Below are 20182 nucleotides of genomic sequence, written 5' to 3' on the forward strand. Positions count from 1 at the left end.
TTTGTTCTTATGCTGAATTTATACTGCGTATATTCAAAGATGAGGCTAACGCACTAGACAGATATCATTGACTAAACCTCAGCAGTAAATACAGAAAAAAAAAACTGAAAATGAAATTCTGTATCAAAGGTAATCGCAACACAATTTGTAACCCTCATGGACAAGAAGCACACAACCATTTACAATGAAGCTCATGAACATGACCAAAACATCATCAGCATTGCCTGTTTTGAACCTGAAAAGCCTCTTCCATTTGTGCCTGAAGACTACCACCGGAGTCCTTACCTACAACCCTGAAACTAAAGATCCCATTCATCTACTAAATACCTCCATACACTGAATCTAAATATGTATTTTAAAGCTGCTCCTTTCCTCTGAAAAACACTTGAAGTAGCACTTGGATTATAATTCATGCTTGGGTGCATAATTTTTAAAGAAATACATTAAAGAAGGCAAGAAACCACTTTACAGTATCATTAATATTATATGCATATATTTAGGAATATATGGTCAAAGGAAATATCCTTTCCCTCAAGCTGCTTGTGACCTGCATTTGCGCTCTGGCCTACCACTGAACCCCCAAAGCCTGCTGGGTAAAAAACGTTTCCAGCAGCCAGGCAGATTAGCTGACTGCATAGCATATAAATACATATATATAGGTTTCTTAGCAGGTCCTAGATCAGTGTAATAAAGTTGCTGATTAGTGGGGTTTTTTCCTACTCAACTATGCCTCCCATTTGTCCTCTCCGCTTCAGTAATCCGCACAATCCATGCTGTCATATCATGTCTTATCATCCTGCTGCAAAGGGGTTTTTTTGTCTAAGAGTTCATGTGGAATATCACATCGAAGAGAGAGAAAGGATAAGACAGCAAGACTGAGTGTGTGCGTGTACATATACACGCATCATACATGTGTTCATGTACATGTGCATGTATGTCTGCATGTTGCATGGGTAGTTAAAAGTGTGTGTGTGTGTGTGTGCTTGAGGGTGACTAGGGAATGTAGGAAAATGCACTAGGGAATGTTGACACGCTAACGTCTTACAAACACACACACACACACACACACACACACAAACACACATACAAAATTTGCCTCTCCATGATGTCATCAGTACGCTGAGTGACTCCAGGTCTGACAGCTGGCTGTTTGCATACCAACCTCAGCACCTGTTGACCAGAAATGATGTCATTCACTTAGAGCCCGACCACAGAGCAAACAAAGGCAGAGAAACTGGTTTGAGATGTTGACGTGTTCACTGTGATGACACAAGCTTGACATGTGTTTCTGATTATTTTGTCTGACCTTGTCATGATCATACAATCTTGATTTTATACGGTGCTCAGCAGCATGGTAATAAATGGTGGTCAACATAGCCTGGTATTTATTAAACTTCATCAAATGATTTCATACTTGTTTTGCCTTCTGATAACAGGCACAGACAAAATATGTAAAAGAGAAGAACAATAACATGAATTCAGCTACATTAAAACAGTACGGGTGAACGTGATGAGCCATCTAAGCCATCAATATTTTTATTCCACCCCGTGACCCCTGGGGAGCTCTGTAAAATTGAATGTTAGAGAGAGGAGTTTCTCCCCTCACAAATGCAATTTAATTTCAGTTGGATAGTTCGAGTTACAGATTTATGGGTTTAAAGGTTTATCAAATGCCAAAACAATGCACAGCAGTTTATAATTCTCAAAGACAAGATAAGCAGTAGAAATATGGCTTTCACATTAAAAGACAATCCACCAGGCACATGTGCTTGTATGTGATTGGCCATAGCAGTGTCTTGCCACATGATGTTGCATTGCATTGTGGCAAAAGAAAAAAAAAAAGTAGTTTGTTTTATATCTGTGCATGACCTACACAGTTTCTTTACTTAATCCACTGCCAGTCAAACAGCAGTAAAATAATACAATGTACATGCACAGTGACAATGTGTATATCACACGTTACACAGGTGTTATATTGCCTGACACCTGTTATCATGTAAATCACACAACAGTCTCCTTCAGTGGGTTAACCTTGGCACTTTCTAAACTTCATACACAAATGATCTTTGGATGAATACATGCATAGACTGGCAGAGAGTGCTAAACCAGACAAAAGACAAGTTGAAATTTAGTATGTTGTCAATTTTGTCTTTTTAATAACAAGGAAGGGTCAATGCCAGCTAAAAATGTGAGCCTGCTCCCTGAATGAGTGTTTTCTACATTGCTGCTCTTTGCTCGTAAGAGAAATGTGAAATAACAGATGTGATGTCCATGAAAAATCAATTTCATCAAGTCAATGGAATGATTTTACTTTCTCTGCTCATTTTAGCTTAAAGGTCACAATAACTGCAATACCTCTGCTGCATTTCAGTTTTACCTGTATCACCTACTGTATCTGCTAACACAAATGTACGCAAGTTCAGTTTAACAACCTTGTTTATGCACAATGGAAAGATCCAAAAATAGACTTGACACAGAAACAAATGGGCTACTTGATACTCGTAACCTTTATAGCGAGCTGTGCTGGTGACATCACAGCCGCCTCAGTGATAATCAGGAGCAAATAGAGAGAATGCAAACACGTGCATGAATGAACTGACATGGAAAAATCAATGTGGTGGAGAAAGTGTAAACCACTGTCATTTCTACAACTATACACACATTGGATTGAGTTTTATTATAGGTTTTAAATACAGATATTTACAGTGAGCACCATAACAAAATGATTCTCCTTTAATCAGTGACAGCAGCTCTTCTGTTGTGATGCTAGAGTCTGAAATCTGGATTCTAGCACGGTAGTCATTGGAGCAGAAACAATCCTCCGCTTTGAGCTTCTCACCTGTCGTTGAAAGCACTCTTTTAGGTACTAAGCTAATGGCCCGTTTGCTTCCTCCTCTCCCTAAAAAAAAAAAAAAAGTTCTGGAAGTGTGCACAGCCCTGGCAGCATCATCATTGTTGAGTAACAAAGTCTCTCGGGACCTTTGCCATCCACCTGAACACGGAAACACCCACATTAGTATCTCTCTCTGGTAGTCTTCCAAAATGTTCCTGTATTTTCAGGCCCTTTCTGTCTTTTTCTCTGCTGTTTGGCAGGGAACAGAAGAGCAAGGTGGCTTACAGAAAGTTATTTTGAGATCATGTGCACTCACTCATCCTCCAAACTGAGTACAAGGATCAGATGAAGAAGGAAACCTTTCAAGCAGTGTTCAAGCAGATTATATTGATTCAGTGAACCCTTTGCATGGCTAGAATTCTGCTTTTCATGCTGTATCTGTATAAAGTTTCTAAATTGAATGAGAGAATTACTTCTGAATACACAGAAATACAAATATATAGGCTCTGGTTTGCAGATGTGTTTAAGTGAACGATTTTAAAAAGAACCACAAAGGTGATTGTTCAAAATGTAGTTGGACTGTATTTTCTGTGTCACGTCTCTTTTGTGAGCCATATAACTTTTTAAAACAGCAAGGTTGCAGAAAGAGTCAGAAAGTAGGCCGTAATCAGTGGCCTCGCTGCAACCGTATTTCCACTTTGCCGTTGTGTGTTATGACGCTGGATGTGACCTAGTTCTGTTTGGCCAGCATCTGAGTTCCCTGCTGCAGGTTATACTGCATTGCACACACACACGCTTCCTATAAAAGTAAAGCGTTTGCTACCCATCTCGGCTTCCTGTGGTACGCTGTGTTGCGGAAAAAGCCTGTGGGAATTCTCGCTCGGCTGCAGCGGAGCCAGAAGAACAGCGGCGGCTTCTACGCAGCAGTGTGAGTGAAAATACTCTGCTCAGCACTGACCTCAGCTTTGTTGTTCTCTTCCCCTTTGCTTCATTTGATACTCTTAAGACCTACCTCCACCTCCAACCACACCACACACACACACACTCATTTCGGATAAGTGATAACAAGGAAGTGCATTGACAGTGAAGTGGCAGCATGCTTTCTTATTTCTGATAAGCCAAACATTTGCATTTGCTGTCTCAAACTTTACATGTCATTTAGTCCTTTACCAGGAAAAATCCTCCACTGCACAAAATGAGATGTATCTAATGTGAGTAAAGAGAAGACAACCTGTGGGGTTAGCATGCACTTACAGAAACTGAAATGTCATTAGCATAAACCCGAGCAATGGCTTTATTAAATAAGTACATAAATTAAAGGCCTGTCATCACTATGATACAAATAGCTCCCTTTTAATAAGCTGAATCTATTATATCACTGCTAATACTGGAGATAATGTAGGTGTAACTGTCAGTAACGGTGTCCTTCTAGCCATTCTTTTGTAGGAACGAGACAGGAAAATGTGGTGCCACACAACCAAGATAACATTTTTTTTTTCTGGAAGTTACTTTTGAAATAGCACACCAGACTCAAGACTAGAAAATTATGAATTATTATTTTGAAGTGGAAAGAGTATCTCTTACAGAAAGTGTCACAGTATGGGATATTTGTAACCTTATTGTTGCCTCCAAGAGCCTGTCAAGAGAGAGTGTGAGTAGGTGACTGATAGACAAGCTACACAAATGTGGGATTGACATTGTGTTAATATGGTGTCACATATTCAGGCCAAAATGTCAGATATCCTCTGTGTGATAACTCTATCTGAGATTAAGTATGTAACACGACTACTCGATTTGTGGAAAACATGTTCAAATTTCTGTCATATTTTTCATAAAGTGTGAGATAGGGTAACCTTCACAGATTCCTAGTAGGAGGCTGATGTGAACATTTATCCCACTTGGCTGCTCATTCGTGTTAACAACTCATGGTGTGTTCAGGCGTTCCTTGTCAACTCATATCAAAAATAAGTTCCATAAAACCCAAGTTTTCAGTAATTGTGACACATGATGTACCAGATTAATAGTAAATGTTACTTCCAGTTACCCTTATCTTCTCAGATGTGAAACTGCACAGAATGCATGTGCTTGTGTGTACAAATGTGTGCCCTCATACATGAGTATCTGGTGTCCTTTGTGAATCTTGTAGTATCTGCATGTTCTTGTGTGTGCCTGTTATGGGAGTGGAGCAGCACCAAGAGAGACAGCCTTTTGGGAACAATGGTCGCCTATTATTGGGAATCCCTTGTTTCCCATTTCTCAGAACTGGCTGTCCTAGTTGTAATACGATCACTGTGACAACCACGTCCATCACCGTGGCTACAGAGCTACAGGTAAACAAGAGGGAGGAGGAGTGAGGATGGGTGAAGGAAAAGCAGGTAGAGGTAAAGAAGAGGATGTCAAGGGGGAATGGTTTGTTACGTTGGTCAGGAGCCAACAGTTGTTTGGGGATGTACAAACTTAAAAACACAGAGGGGAAATTAGAAACAAATGCATAACACACAAAACAGATGGGAGGAGACTCCTTATCCAAGTGTAATCCGAGCATTAATAACCATCAGTCAACTTTTACAAGTTAAAAACAACCATTTCCCATGAAAAAATGTTATGGGAAAGATAAAAAAACGCCTTTATGTATGTCATCCTCCAAAACCTGTTCACTCCGTTCCCTTTATTTTTCCAGGTGGAAGAGTTCTCATGTTAGCACTGGCCTCTTATGTAAACCATGACTGACATCAGTGAGAACCATCTGAGGAAAAAAGCCAAAACAATTGACATTGATATAGCAACCTCAGGGCGAATAAATGCTCATATTTCTGTGCTTTGAGACATTTAGTCTCACTGAGGACACAGTTATGAATACAAAACAGAGAACATTTCTCTGTGGTTTCTTTCATGTGTCAGTAAGATTTTTTGACTTACAGTGGACATGTAGCAATAAGAGAATAATTGTAGATGAGATGAAAAAGGGCTATAAAGAATAAATGGACTGTGGTAAAGGCAGAAAGAGAGGCAGAGAGGCCAGAGGAAGCAGCAGCGTTCGTCACTGATCCGGGTCCTTGGGGGTTTTGTGACACGCGGGCATTGCATTGGGGTCAAACTGTTCCGGAGCTGTTCCATGATGAACTTTTTTTTTTTATTTAATAAGAGGAAGCAAAGCTGATGTTGACATGTAATATTGCTGAGTCACACCTTGAGCTTTCATGCTCAGGTGACCACAGTCACATGGAACACAACAGGAAGGACATACCATTGTCGACAACATGTTGATGGCAACAAAGATCAGAACAGAATGACAGTAATTCTAAACAAAATAATTAAAGCTACAGAACCATTGCAAGAATTTACTGATAATTGATAAGGAACAGAGATCCGTGCCAGTAGTCCACATGCTGTTGGTCCAAACTAGTTTTCTGTGGTTTCTCTGGTTTACCGCATTTTTCTGAGTGAACCCAAAACACGATCTTTCCCTTGTCCGAACCAAGTTTTGTTTTTAGGATGGCCGTGTGTTTGTGGAGGAAAAATCCTAATGCTCAGGTTTCATCACACCATCTGACATTGGACACGCTTGTTATGTAATCATAAAGACCCCAACCATTTCCATTAACCGAGGCAATTGGTCACAAAGCTGGAATTGGTCTTCAGCTGGTGTGGTGTTGCCTACCTACTGCCCTTGTTTAAAATGTTTATTATGGGTTAAATTCTAAGGACTTTCTAAATTTCCAAATTCTGAGGACTATTCCAAACTGACTAACAATTTATCTTTTTATTGATAAACTTGTTCTTTATAAACTGATAAATGATTTTTGTAAATGGTCAATGTTTCAAATTAATCAAGTCAAAAATGTCATCAAAAGCTAATTTCTCAGCATGTGTGGTTCTTAGAAAGCAAAACAACGCCCATAATTCTCTCCTCTCTGTTCGCACTGATTCCCAGGATCCTCCCAAACCATATATTCTCAGGCTGAGCGAGTGGTGAAAGTGCAGCCTGATGGTGTACCTACTGTATGTGGTACAGAAACCTGAAGGAGGGGCCAAAATGAAGGAGTTGGTCCCCACACAGTGGTAGTTTTCTCTCCCTCTGAGCAGCTCCCATACATTCCTGGTAGCATGAGGGGACCTAAGCTCAGCCTGAAGTGGTTGTTACATACCTGTGGCGAACACGCGCCCTTTAATCATTGTCATCGAGGAGACGCGCCAGCTTTAGTGATAGTCCTGAATGGGATGCTGAATGCCATGCCATTCTCACAGCTTATAATCGGAGTCCTGCTTGTGTAAACTGTGTCCGACTACCACGTAGTGATATTTGCACAGTTGAAATAAGAGGGAAGTAGGTTTGTTGTGTCAGTGCTGTGATAGAACGCTTTTGGTATGCTGCTCTTCTTGTTGATGTTTTTAAAGAGCCAATCTTTGCCCAGAAGTGGGTCACAGAAGAATAAGATGTTATTTGAAAGGAATTGGAAAATATAAAAGTAGTATATCCTCTTGACAAAGCCTTCATGTTCAGTGTTGAGGTAGTCCAAGAAAAAAACATCCGCCCGTTACGCTACAACAGGATAAATTTAGCTTGATTGCCATATACAAGAGCCTGCACAAAAGCCTGGTATGTGACTCATACCAGAAACGCATGTTGAAATGTAGGTCTCCATGTGCAACACTTCCCTGCTGCCATGAATCTTCTCTTCCTATAACCTGACTCATGTCCAGACTTCATTCTCAAGTCTCATATCTCTCCCAGCTCCACTTTTTCATCCAAAATATTGTTTTTCCCAACATGTCTGTACCTGCCCCTTAAAGCTGTGTTTCTGTCTACCTCATGGCACTCACGGTACAGAGGTTCAAACTCTTCTCAGTGCATTTAATTGACATATTTTTATGTTAAAGCTGCACTAACCAATATTTTATATCAACAATGGATCAAATGTCTGTATGTAATGTGAACGGAGTCATTTGTCATGATGAATGTATGGATCACCTGACTCTTCCCCTCAGATCCAGGGAGGGTTTTCGTGTCTTTCTGAATCCACGACTAGTTTCACTCTCATCAAACTCATTTCCAGCTGTATCAGACAGTGAAAATGCTCTCATAAACTGTAGCATGTAGCTCCTAAAGAGTTAGATAACATAAGCTCAAAGGAGAGTGGATGTTATTGTTTTCCAATGCCCACTCTTCGTCTAACTTTGTTTTGGTCTCCACCAACTCCTGAGGGAAATATATGCCTCTGTAGCTGCTATAGGCTCCATTATGTTTGCAGCTAGTTTGCAAGTTGGCTTTGTCTATTTGGGAACATAGGCTTTGTCGGCCACCTTTCACATTACACATATCATCGTTGTTCCATTGGTAATATAGAATTATAGGCTGGCGCAGCACTTAAATTCTAGTTTTACACTCCACTCTGCTTGTCCTCAGTGCCCTCAGCTGTAAAAGCAGAAGAGAAAGTGAGTATAGCTGACACCAGAGAGCCACAAGGGGGAAAAAGACACCTCGCTGCAATGCAAGACACATCAGCGAAAGAATATAGTCACTCATCCATTTTTACACATCTACAGACATTGAGATCTGGGCTCCCTTGGCCGATGAATTTTTGATATCCGCGGGGGCTGTGTTTGTCTTGAGTTCAAGGAAACACTAGAGAGCCACGGTCCTGAAACAAAACCTGACTGACAGGGAGACCTGCGGTGCTCTCAACCGTGAGAACATCCAGTCATTCATTCTCTTCACCTGTTATTATGAGGTCACAGGATGCTGGAGCAAGAGGATGTGTTTTTTTTGTGCTAATTTAATAGAAATTTTGTTCAAGAATGCATATCTATCTAAATAAATGCACGAAAAACATTGACTGCTTATACAGTCATTGAAAACACGCAAATAGACACAGATTCGTACTGTGCGGCGCACTGAGGCAAAGACTTACCAGGTCGAAAATTTGCACAGATCCTAGGGGTTTATAAATCTGCTTCATAAATGTTGACAGGGGAAATCAAAGAGACTGTATGGAAATAACAGAAAGAACAAAGATGCTAGCCAACTTATGTCTAACATCCATTGGTCAAACTCACGAAAATAAGCTTTGCATTCTCTCTGGAAACACCATTAGCCCCATCCAACAGACATGTACGCAGATGGAATTATGAATGTTATCTCAAAGGCAACAAATACACTGAGAACATATTACAGAGTTAAAAAAACAACATGTAAAATGTAAAAAGAGAAAAGGATCAAGCAAGGTCATACGTGAATACAATAATACTAAGAATACAGAGAATTGGGAGAATAATCCTCCAACTAAGTAACCCTAACCCCTAACTTTTAGTTCATTGTTCTCTCAGTGTTTTTATGTGAGATGGTATGAATGAGAAAGTAAGTTGTGGTTTTTTTTGTGGTCGGTTTCATGGATACTCTGCTGTACAACAGGAAATGTTGTTGGACTAATACATCCCAAGATAGTGTCCTGTTTCATCAGCAGAGAAGGCTCCTCTCATCGCGCTGAAGAAACAGACAACAGCCGCAAGGCAAAACCAGGACCAGGTCAACGATTCCTTTGATCACATTACAAGACTGTAACGATTAAGATCTCAATCTCTCTTCCTCTCTCCGCACACACACTCTCACTCTTTTCATCCCCTTTCAAACCCTCAAATTCCTTTCACTTTTTGTTTCCCCCATCTCGTTTTTTCCTCCCCGATCTCACCCTTTTCATGACTACCTCTATGTCTCTCACCCGCTCATATTTAGACATGACGCGATCAATTGTTCTGACTCTGGGATATTAAGCTGCTGGAGTCACTTCGGTTCACCTGCTGATATCTGCGGTCGTGGATGTTGTTGTTTGGGAGCTTGGCAACAGCAGCAGAGTACACTGGACTGATTGAGGCTTTGGAGCCTTGATTCTATTTAATCTCAGGGATATGTTTGTGCCACTGTGTGTGTGTGTGTGTTTGTGTGTGTATTCTCATGTCCTCATACAAGTATGTGCGTATGTCTGATGCTGCTTTTCTGTCCCTTGAATCACACACTACCCTCATGTTTACAGCGTAGACACACAGCGTCCCGTCGACCCAGAACAATGAGTTCCTTCACGGTGAGCGATGACAACAGCAGGTTCCCACCAGCCGGGCAGCCAGGTACTCCTCTCTGCCAGTGGCACAGCGTTTAATGAACGCTGAGCCAGACCAGTGGAAAATCCCTGCAGAGGCTCTGCACTTGGTAACAGAGAGCAGGAGGCCTCTGGAGTGAGCCGTCCTGCAACCCCAAGGGCTAAAAACAAAGTACATAAACAAGTACATAAACAGGGTTTAAGTCAAAGGACACATAAAGTATAAGATAAAGTAGAGCAGTTCAACTTTTTGGTTTCTTCAGTGGAACAGAAACATGAGTGGATGTCGTCATTAACTGACTAAATCTGTTTCCATTGGACTTTGTCATATTCAGATTTTATCAATACACCAAGTTTTGCACCTCAATCAACTTTTTTTGCAATATCTTTTTTTTTTTCTTCAACATTTTTAATAGAATTTTTAATTTAATAATAATTTCAGTTTATTGGTCAGTCTTATCGGGTGTTGTCTTTCTTCTCAGATAACAGTGTTCTCACCTAGGTAATTGCTGTGATCGGAGACCTTCAACAAACTCTGATTTGGCAAGAAACCTCTGAAACTGAAATGCTGCATTAAAATCTCCCAATCCACAGATAAACTGCAGGCGTGCGTTCATGGTAAGCACAGTAGGTTAAAGTTGAACAAAGAAGTAGGTCCATAAACTGTGAATGATGTTAACAGTAGACAGTTTGGGTAATCATTTTTATAACCTGTAAGATCGTTTGAATCGTTTTGCTAATAAAAATGATGGCCTAAAGGATGCAAATCCAAGTTGTAATAAACCACTCGTCCTTGCTGAATATCCATTAAGGGTCAGTTCACTCAAATGACAAAAACATGTCTGACTATTGCCACTGAAAATTGAAAAAACACTTGTGAAAAACGCCAAATGGGAAGTTGTGTTTTTTCGTGATTTAGACACACTTCCCCTTTAACTGCTACCACAAACTCAATGTTCCACTACCAGACAGCTGGATTATAACAGCCTTCTCTTTTAATCCAGCAGACTGATCAGGTAAGTCCAGGTCAAAGCTGTGATTTCATGCACAGTAGTTAGTCTTCTTCTTTCATGGAAGTTGCAGATGATGTGAAGTTATAAAAAAAACACAAAACCCTGAAAATCTGCTGTCTTTCACCAAGAAGATGATTCACAAGTGTCTTCAGTGTGTTGTGTGGGAGAGCTGTTTTAAGTGCACGCACAAAGTCAAGTGTGGAGACATCCAGAACTACAACATTGCACACGATCAATACACAGCACGCACATGCAAACTCATACAAATGACTACATGTCCTTAATCAGGGTCAGATGCATAGACGTTCACACACACACACACACACACACACACACACACACACACACACACACACACACACACACACACACACACACACACACACACACACACACACAGAGGAATAGTGTGATGTGTAGTATCACTGGAGGTGGTGAGATGTCTTTTCTCTTTTCCTTGTCTTGGTGCCGCCGCTTCCGCCTGTGTGGGTGCCACCCACCCACCCATCTGTGCCCATCAGGACCCTCAGGCCCAGGGTCCATCTGGCATCTTCCTCCGCGTCTGTCGAGTTGTCACCTACGACGGCGGCCGCCGCCACCGCCGCCAGCGCCGCCAGCCCTCACAGACTTTTATTCAGAGAATACAGAGTAACCGACAGGGAAAACAAGCTCTGCATGCAGTGACCTCAGCAATAACTGAAGTGTGTGTTATAAAAAACATACTTGAAATGCATTCACATACATAATAAATGTCAGAAATGTAAAATGATAAACAATTCAAACTATATTCTCATCAAACTATTAGCAAGGAAGCAGATAAATGTGGTTGCTGAAATGTCAAACTGTTCATTTAAAGGTTAGCATTCCCTCTAAAGTAGTCATTGTAAAACAGCATTAGCATTCGTTGCATATTAAATAAGGTAAATGTAGAAATGTGTAGTTTGATATACTTGGAATTCTTTAAAAAGTCACCAAAGGGGTCAAATGTTTATGATAGTAAAATGATTTATGATGCTTCTTTTCTTGAATATTTGAGATAAATTGAACACAACTCCAGGTTAATTTTTTAAATCTAAACATTTTAGACCCAAATGTTGTGCCCTTACCTCATAACATTTGATCTTTTAATAGATCTCTATAAAGCAGTGGAAACTCCATAAAGTCGAGCTAAGTGGCTTTGATGGATGATATTAAGCAGCCTGTGGGATCAGACTTCAACTGAAGGAGACAAAAGTGTGGCATATGCCCCCGCTACATTAATGAGGATTTCACGGTGCAGGCTGGATGAGGCCTCGCCTTAGCCTTCAGTCTAGGCAGAAGGGACTCTGATGAAGACAAGTTGCCGGTCATTTGCATGTCAAAAAAGCCTGGAGACACAAAGACAATGGAGGATTACCAGGGACGCATTTAGAAAAGCAGATGTCAACGTATTGAATCTGACATCCACGATAATTTATAGCTCTGAGGGTGCTTGTAAGAAATGAAGTTTTAGCTTGATTAAAAGATCCATCTTCAGCTATAGTCGTCCAAAATTCCCTCACTGAAGGTTTCCTTAGCCTGGTTGAAGTTTTATGTATTGATTTGCAACATTAAAGCCATTTTTCAACACTCTATTTATATAGATTTTTAGTTTTTCTTTCAATTTTTTAGGACTTACCAGACTGTTACATTCATTTTCTCTCAATCACTATATTAATAGAGCATCAAGCTCTTCAAAATCATTGGTGAATGCAGTCAAAATACCACTAGAATGCTGCTTTAAATGTCTTGTCTGCTCCGTGTATCAAGATGTATATTCCAGTGGGTAATTAAAAAGGTCTACTCCTTCTTCCCAAGCACATAAATCAGTCCCTTTATCATGAATTAGATCCCTGAGAAGATTTAGAGACCAGCTGTCTTATGAAGTCTTCAAGTACCCATATGTCTCCACTCTGGTCGAGTTGGAAGCAGCCAGTCAAGTGTAATTGGACATGTGTAGGCGTCTGGATGAGCTATCAAGACTGGCTGAGTTGGTTTTTTCTTTAACACAGGGATAAAGAGGTCACAAAAGTGCGAGCAAGTGAGGTTTATTTGGCCCTCCAATTAACCCACTTATGTCTATCTGTCTACTTTTATATAAAATGTAATTTCGCAGCGTCTTTAATGATTCAATTTCAGCTTCAATCAGTGGGAATGTACTACAGGTGAAAGAGCCAATGGTGCTGACTCACCAGAGGGGGCAGCACCTCCACAGAAAAAAGAACACTAACCCTCATACACCACTCATTCCTGCTCCCTGGAAACCCTTCACACACACACACACACACAGTATATACACACATGCACACAGAAGTCATCAGCCTCATGACCTTCCTGCGTCCAATAATGGAATGACTTATGTTATTGTACTGTAGGTAGGCAAGCAGGAGACATAAAATGGAAAAGCAATTAGTTATATTTTAAAGGCTGTGTGTGTGTGTGTGTGTGTGATGATGCATAACATCCCTACTCCCTCTCTCTCCATCTATTTCCCTCTCTCGTGCCAGCATCTGCCTCTTATTAGCCGTGCGGTTTCTGCAGGTTGTCATGTACTTAATGGCTCCTGTGACCTTTTTCCTCATGCTCGCTGACAGTCGTGTCACGTGTAACAATGTTGTTGTTATTGCTAAAGGCAGCGTAAATGAACGGGAGCCTTAACACATGATATATTGGAGATGTTTATCAGCCTCTTGCCCGGCCTCCTGAGAGGATATCTGCTACTGTGTGTGCACTTATGACTGCTGTATCGTGTGAAATCTGTAACATATAATGCAGTTAAACACCTTCAAAATGATCAAGACACCAAGACTTCTTTCTGTACATACAAAAATGGGAGTTTAATTGAAACTTTGTATCAAAAAATAGCAATATCCATCCTTCACAGCCACAAGTCACACAGCTGAACTGAAAGGTCTCGAATATGAGGCTATGTGACGACTACGAAAGCTGTTCCACCCGTCGTTTCGCTTTCCATAGAACTCAAATTCATTTTGACAGCACAGAAAAAACCAGATGGATTCCTCCGATACTTTTAGCCATTCAACATTACCAACAGACTTTTTTTCCCCTCAAAGTAGTTAAATAACATTCAAATGCTCTTTCAAATTTAAGTAAACTTGTTTTTATTCTGCTTTACATCGACAACCGTGTCAGTGCATCCTCCACATCTCAGAAAACCCATTGTCGAAATGTAAAAAATAAGTTATAAAGGAATGCAAACTAAAGGCCAAGTAGGATATGCAAAAAAATTTCGAGGGGAGGGGGTTTTAAGCAGAGACAATAAATAAATAAATAGCCACAGAGTGTGGAATGTCTACATGTTTACAAATAAATTAAATGCAAATGGGGATGAAAAAAATGTACACAAACAAAAAGAAAGAAAAAAAAAAAAACACTGTACAATATTTGTTGTCGAAAAAAAAAAAAATGCATAATTGAGTCCATGAATATTGCATTGATTGTGCATTTCCCACCCCAAACCCTGAGGGAGGCCAGGGGCGGGGGCCATGTAGTGTTAAGCAGTGAGATGGCGGGAGGCAAACAGAAAAGAAAGTCAAGAGGGTCCACACACCCCGCAACAGGCATGGGTGAAGATAAGGAGGAAAAAGGTGGTGGCGGTGGAGGGGGGAGGGGAGGAGGTGTGTGTATGTAGGTGTGTGTGTGTGTGTGTGTGTTGACATTTTGTAGACATTCAGAAAAGACAGGATCCAGTTTCCAAAAAACACCTGTTCAGGCTATAGAGTGAGTGAGCAGCTTTAGAGAGAGCGACACAGAGTTTGAGTCGAGTGTGTTTCAAGTATTCCATTGTCAGGAAGAGCCCCCACCTCCTTCTCTCCTATCTAATGCTATCTTAGCCTGTTGGCTGGGGGCTGGTTGGCTTACAGTGATGGAGAGAGGGGATGAAAAATAATTATAAAAAGAAGGGGGAAAAAAACAATAAGAAGCCTACACCCTCCTCCATCACAGCACAGGCAACTTAGCCACCATGCCACGGGCTATCCAAAAAAACAAAAACAAAACAAAAACAACAACAAAAAGAAAAACAGTTGTTGACGAAAGCCCCCCAGAAAAGCAGCTTTCCAAAAAAAGGCACTCCAAAATCAAAATTAAAACATTTAAATAAAAAGGTTTTCTCCAAGCTCTATGAGAGCAGCCATGTCTGAATAGGAGGGCCTTGCCAGCTGTATATACCAGCCTATGAACAAAACAAGTAAAACAAAAGTTAAAAAGGGAAGGGGGATAAATAGTGCTGGTAAGACCGCCCAAACAGCAAAATGTTCCCGATTAGGAAACAAATATAATCAACTGAAAGAAAAAAAGGGGGATGGGGGAGAAAAATAATATAAAGGAAGAACAAACAGTAATAAATTAGAAATTCCCTACAAAAGAGGAAAATTAAAGTACATTTTTCTTGCCGGTCCAGCTGTGTCAAGTGCCCAGCTGCTAACAGGCCAGCTGGGCTACAGGCTGCTGGCCTTGAGTCCATTTCACTCCCTCCATCCCCGCCCCTTCTTTCCCCAGAAAGTCTTTTCAGTCAGTCAGAGCCATCCTCAGAGGCTCTCCTTGCTTGAGGTTGTGCTTGATGAAGAGTCTGTGTCAATGGTCCTGAGGCGGATGTCACCATCGACCGGCTCCTCTGGTGACTTGGGCGACTCCGTCGTCGTCGCCCTCATCCAGGGGTGGTCGCAGATCTGCTCCAGGGTCGGCCTGTCTGACGGACGCAGGGCCAGGCACCATTTGATCAGCTGCTGGCACTCTGAGGGGATGGAGGAAGAGACAGAAAACAATATTGAAGATGTTCTGACCTCAAAAGGAGAACAAACTAAGGTTGATTGTATGTGTGACTCAGTTTGTATGGATCTACAAAAGAAGGAGAGCACACATCCTTTTATTGGAGTTGGCCTTCTGAGGTTCACTGAAGAGAATCAAAACAACTTAGATCTTAATGTTGACCTGGGTGATAAAACTGTCTATCGGCCATCTCAGCAGGTAATCCTTTATGAATGTGAGGTCACACTCTGATGTAAACTGATTCATAATATTGTCAAACTGGGAAGGAGATTTTGGGCTGTACCGGTAACTGAGGCTAGAGGGCAACAGAGTGACCTCATGTGCTCTGTTTATTGTTGTGGTTGACTCACCTGCTGAAACCCTCCTCCTGAAGTACAGTCTCCCTCTGAGGATCTCCTCATCCTGCTCAAAGGGGATGTCTCCACACACCATGTCGTACAGCAGCACGCCTAGCGACCACACTGTCGCTGAGCGACCGTGGTATCTATGGAAGCGGATCCACTCTGGCGGGCTATACACTCTTGTACCTAAAAGATGAGGGACAGAGGGAAAAAATGGGGTAAAGTGAGTGTGTGTTGTAAAATGCTGCAGGAGAAGAGATCTAGGTTGTAACGTTACAGGAATATAGAGGGCACCAGTGCTCAGGAGAAAAAATGGAAACTAATTAATGTGTCTGTGTCTAAAATGGCTGAGTCATGGTAGAAATGCTTTCCATCCTTCTTTAGCCACAAAACACAAACTGGGTGACCTGCCTGCGTCTCCTCCCTCCTTTCTTTCTTTTCCTCCCCTTTCCCTCCTCCCTCCTGGAAGGAGGAACTTGGATACCAAACAAACAAAAAAAGGCAATGTGAGCCCATCACGTGAACCACCGACTCCGGTTTCACAACAAACAGATGTTACGTGGCACTGACCTACTACCCACAAACTGTGACTATGACTCAAGCTTTACTAAAAAAAACAAAAAAAAAACAAGCGGAAACATAAAAGCACACTCAAATCTCACATGATTTGGATGTTGGATTAAAAACGACCACTGTTGCGTTAATAAACGGTGAGTCATATCTGTATCCATAACATGCGTCATCCCACTAAAAAACATTGGGAACTTTTAATTTAACAGCATCGATCAGTAATAAGCTGTGAGACCCCAGGCGAGGAAAACCCTCGTTTAAAAACAGACCACTGCGTCACAGCCTCATGAACGCCTCCATATCTGAATATAGCTCAGCGGAGCATCAAGGGCAAATACAACCGAGCCCACGCTGATACGTATTCAGTCAAAAATAATTCATAACGCCAGCGATGTAACAGCTTATAAAACAGATTCATGTGTAAAGAGGGGGCGGCAGCTGCTTACCGTCGAAATCGGTGTAGACTGTGTCCTTGAGAATCGCCCCTGAGCCAAAGTCAATAAGCTTGAGCTCCCCGGTGCGCAGATCCACAAGCAGGTTTTCATCTTTGATGTCTCTGTGTACCACACCGCAGCTGTAGCAGTGTCTGACCGCCTCCAAAACCTGGCGGAAAAAGCCCCTCGCCGTGTCCTCGTCCAGTGCGCCCTTCTCGGTGATGAAGTCGAAAAGGTCCTTGACGAGCTCCGGCCTCTCCATAACGATCAGCCAGCCGTCAGCACGCTCGTAATAGTCCAGCAATTTGATAACTCCGCGAAAAGACGAGCTGACCTTCTTCAGCAGCAAGATCTCCAAAGGCACCATAGCTCCGTTCTGCATTAAATAGATGGAGGGATATATATATATATATATATATATATAAATACACGCTGCCTTTCTCCTTTTAATATCACAACACAGAGCAGCAGAAGCCGGGGGTGGGGAGGGGGAGGGGGGGACCAAAACAAACCATACACATACACACACACACACACACACGGATACTTACAATTGTGCCCCACTCGGTCACCCTCTCCTTCGCAACATGCTTCACAGCAACCTGAAAAAACGCCAAAAAGGAGGAAAAACGTAAGCATAATATTCTTCAAACATTATGGAGAAGTCACGTTTTATTGTAGGATCAAAACATAGACCCCGATCCTTACCGGTGCGCCATCGGAAATCCGGCTACCGGCGTACACGGTTCCAAATCCTCCGCTGCCCAGCACAGATCCCACCTGGTAAACCTTTTCAAAGGGCTCCTTTTCCACTTTAACTGCAAATAAATAAAAAAAAGAGGAAATATTAAGGTAAGCTCAGCAACGTTATTCCCATAACAAACCACAGCTCAGTGCGAGGTCAAGTGTTCGCACCGCTGCTAGCTTACTCTAAATTAAATCAAGCATAGTATAAAATACGTTCATCAAACTACTTCTCAGATGTTACATTACAGAGCTATTTTTAAGTTAACGCTTGATAAGGATAACCTACCCGGCTGGAGCTGTATTTTCACTGGTAGGTGGTCCATACTTGAAGGGTTGCAAATATGCGAAAATGAACCAAACTTTGACAGCAACATATTCGTGCTCAGGAGCCGGCGTAAAGAAATCCCTATTCACCCGTGTAGAGTCGAGTGGAAACCGGTTTAGTAAGAAGAGAGGTGAATTGAAGCGCAGTGTAGATGGTCTCGTCTTTTAGCGGGTAACCGGTGATATATCCAGTCCAGCAGTGCACCAACTCCGCCGCACCGCGCCCGTTAAAGTCGTGTCACGACCGTTAAGTCGAACACCGTTCCCCCAAAACCGGCATCAAATCTGGATTGTGTGTCTCGACTCGAGTACCTCCTGACGAAAACAGTCCTCGTAAGTAATAAAAAAAACAACGAACACTCCGATGTGTGTAGCAGCCGTGGACGACAGTAGAGTGCGTTTAAAGGCCCTCCGCTGAGTGTTGATATCCTGAAGAGTGGCCGCTGTCTGAGCTTTGGCGCGGTCTCCCCAAGCCAATATTTTGACGCGCAGTGGGATGCGTGTATCCCTCCGCCACCAATACAAATCGACACTTTCGTTGAATTCGAAGTTATAAATCGACACATTTTTACTTGATACGCATCCACGTGAAAATAAAAGGCAGTAAATATAATTTCTTTGTATATTTATTCGAAAATATCATCGGAATATTCCTTTGCACCACGCACTACTTTTCATAGTACGAGACGCCCAAGAATCCCCTTGTCTGGAAGCTTTGCGCTGTGTTCACTATCGACTCGGAGGCGACGACCAATTAGATGTCGTATATAAATACTGTGTTTCGTATCTGGACCAATCGAGAAAAAGTTATTATAATAAAGAAGGCATTTGAGCGCACGTGGCGGCAATTCAGAGACGTCTCCCCTCCCTTTTTCCTTTGCAGCTCTGCAGTGGGAGACACACGGTTCATGTTTGCAGGAGAGACTTCATTTTGTAGTGTAGTTCACCACAAACTATGAATAAACACACTATCATTGTTCACAGTGATGGTGCCTGCTTACATTTACTCGTTTTATTTGTTTACCTTTTGTGCTGTCCTCCACAATTCACAACACTAAAAAATGAGCAGTTTGAAAATCATTTTTGTCATTTAACTGATAGTTAAATAATTACTACTAATAATTATTTAAAAATAAAAAAAGTGTCCATGTAAACAACAGATATGAATAATTCAATATTTGTATTTAACCTTTGTTTAATCAGCAAAGCTTCACTAAGATGAAAAATCTCTTTTATATAGAGCCATACTATACTTACATTACTTACATTACTATACTTACTCACATTAGTAGTACGTATTTATAAAATCAAATTTGAACAATCTAAATGACACTTTAAAATGTCTACAAATGATTTAAAGAAAAAAATCTAAAATTATAACTTAATAGCACATCTTGCTAGAGAGAGCATACTAAATTGTGTTGCACATTCATGAATAATAATAAAACAGGAGAGCACTATATCACACACTGACAGTGTGAAAACAAAATAGTGTAGTATGATGACACGATAGCACATGGAACCATAACCAGATCAAGGTGTTTAGGGCCAGCTGTCTTAAACATTCCCGTTTTACTATTACACATCTGACATGACCTTGGTTCTCAGTGAACTTTCCACTTTTTATCCCCTGCTACCTCTGATAACCCGTGTGTGTATGTATTATGTGTAAGTGTGTAACCACTAACCAAACAGAAGCATCGGAGAGTTCCAGGGAACCTTATCTTGCTATAGGCCTGCCGACTGCAAAGTTATGTAAATGTGCACAGTGCACACACGGGCTGCATATGAGAGCAGAGTTACAGCCTCTGGGCTAACCTGCAGTGATGCTCTGTATTCACTATATGGTAATGTACTCTGTTTTGTCTTTCTAGTACATTGTCACTCATACATGTGGAGAAAATACATTCTCTCAACACATTTTTGCATTGTTTTATGTTATATCCCAGCATAACAATGCTGTATGGACATTGCATATATATTGAAAAACAAAGCTTTGTATTCCCCTAAAGAAAAT

General features: G+C 41.4%; 1 protein-coding gene across 1 annotated transcript; it reads right to left on the minus strand.

Moving 5' to 3' along the window:
- Positions 1-13767: 13767 nt before the first annotated feature.
- On the minus strand, positions 13768-18572 carry pim3 (Pim-3 proto-oncogene, serine/threonine kinase). Its single transcript, XM_062444060.1, has 6 exons — positions 18128-18572; positions 17803-17912; positions 17646-17696; positions 17107-17470; positions 16100-16276; positions 13768-15714 (listed from the first exon to the last, which is right to left on the minus strand). The coding sequence occupies exons 1-6, from the start codon at positions 18213-18215 to the stop codon at positions 15509-15511; spliced, it is 996 nt and encodes a 331-aa protein (XP_062300044.1). The 5' UTR covers positions 18216-18572; the 3' UTR covers positions 13768-15508.
- Between the last annotated feature and the right edge of the window lie 1610 nt (positions 18573-20182).

Source organism: Scomber scombrus, chromosome 22, assembly GCF_963691925.1.
Source record: "Scomber scombrus chromosome 22, fScoSco1.1, whole genome shotgun sequence".
Taxonomy (NCBI): Eukaryota; Metazoa; Chordata; class Actinopteri; order Scombriformes; family Scombridae; genus Scomber; species Scomber scombrus.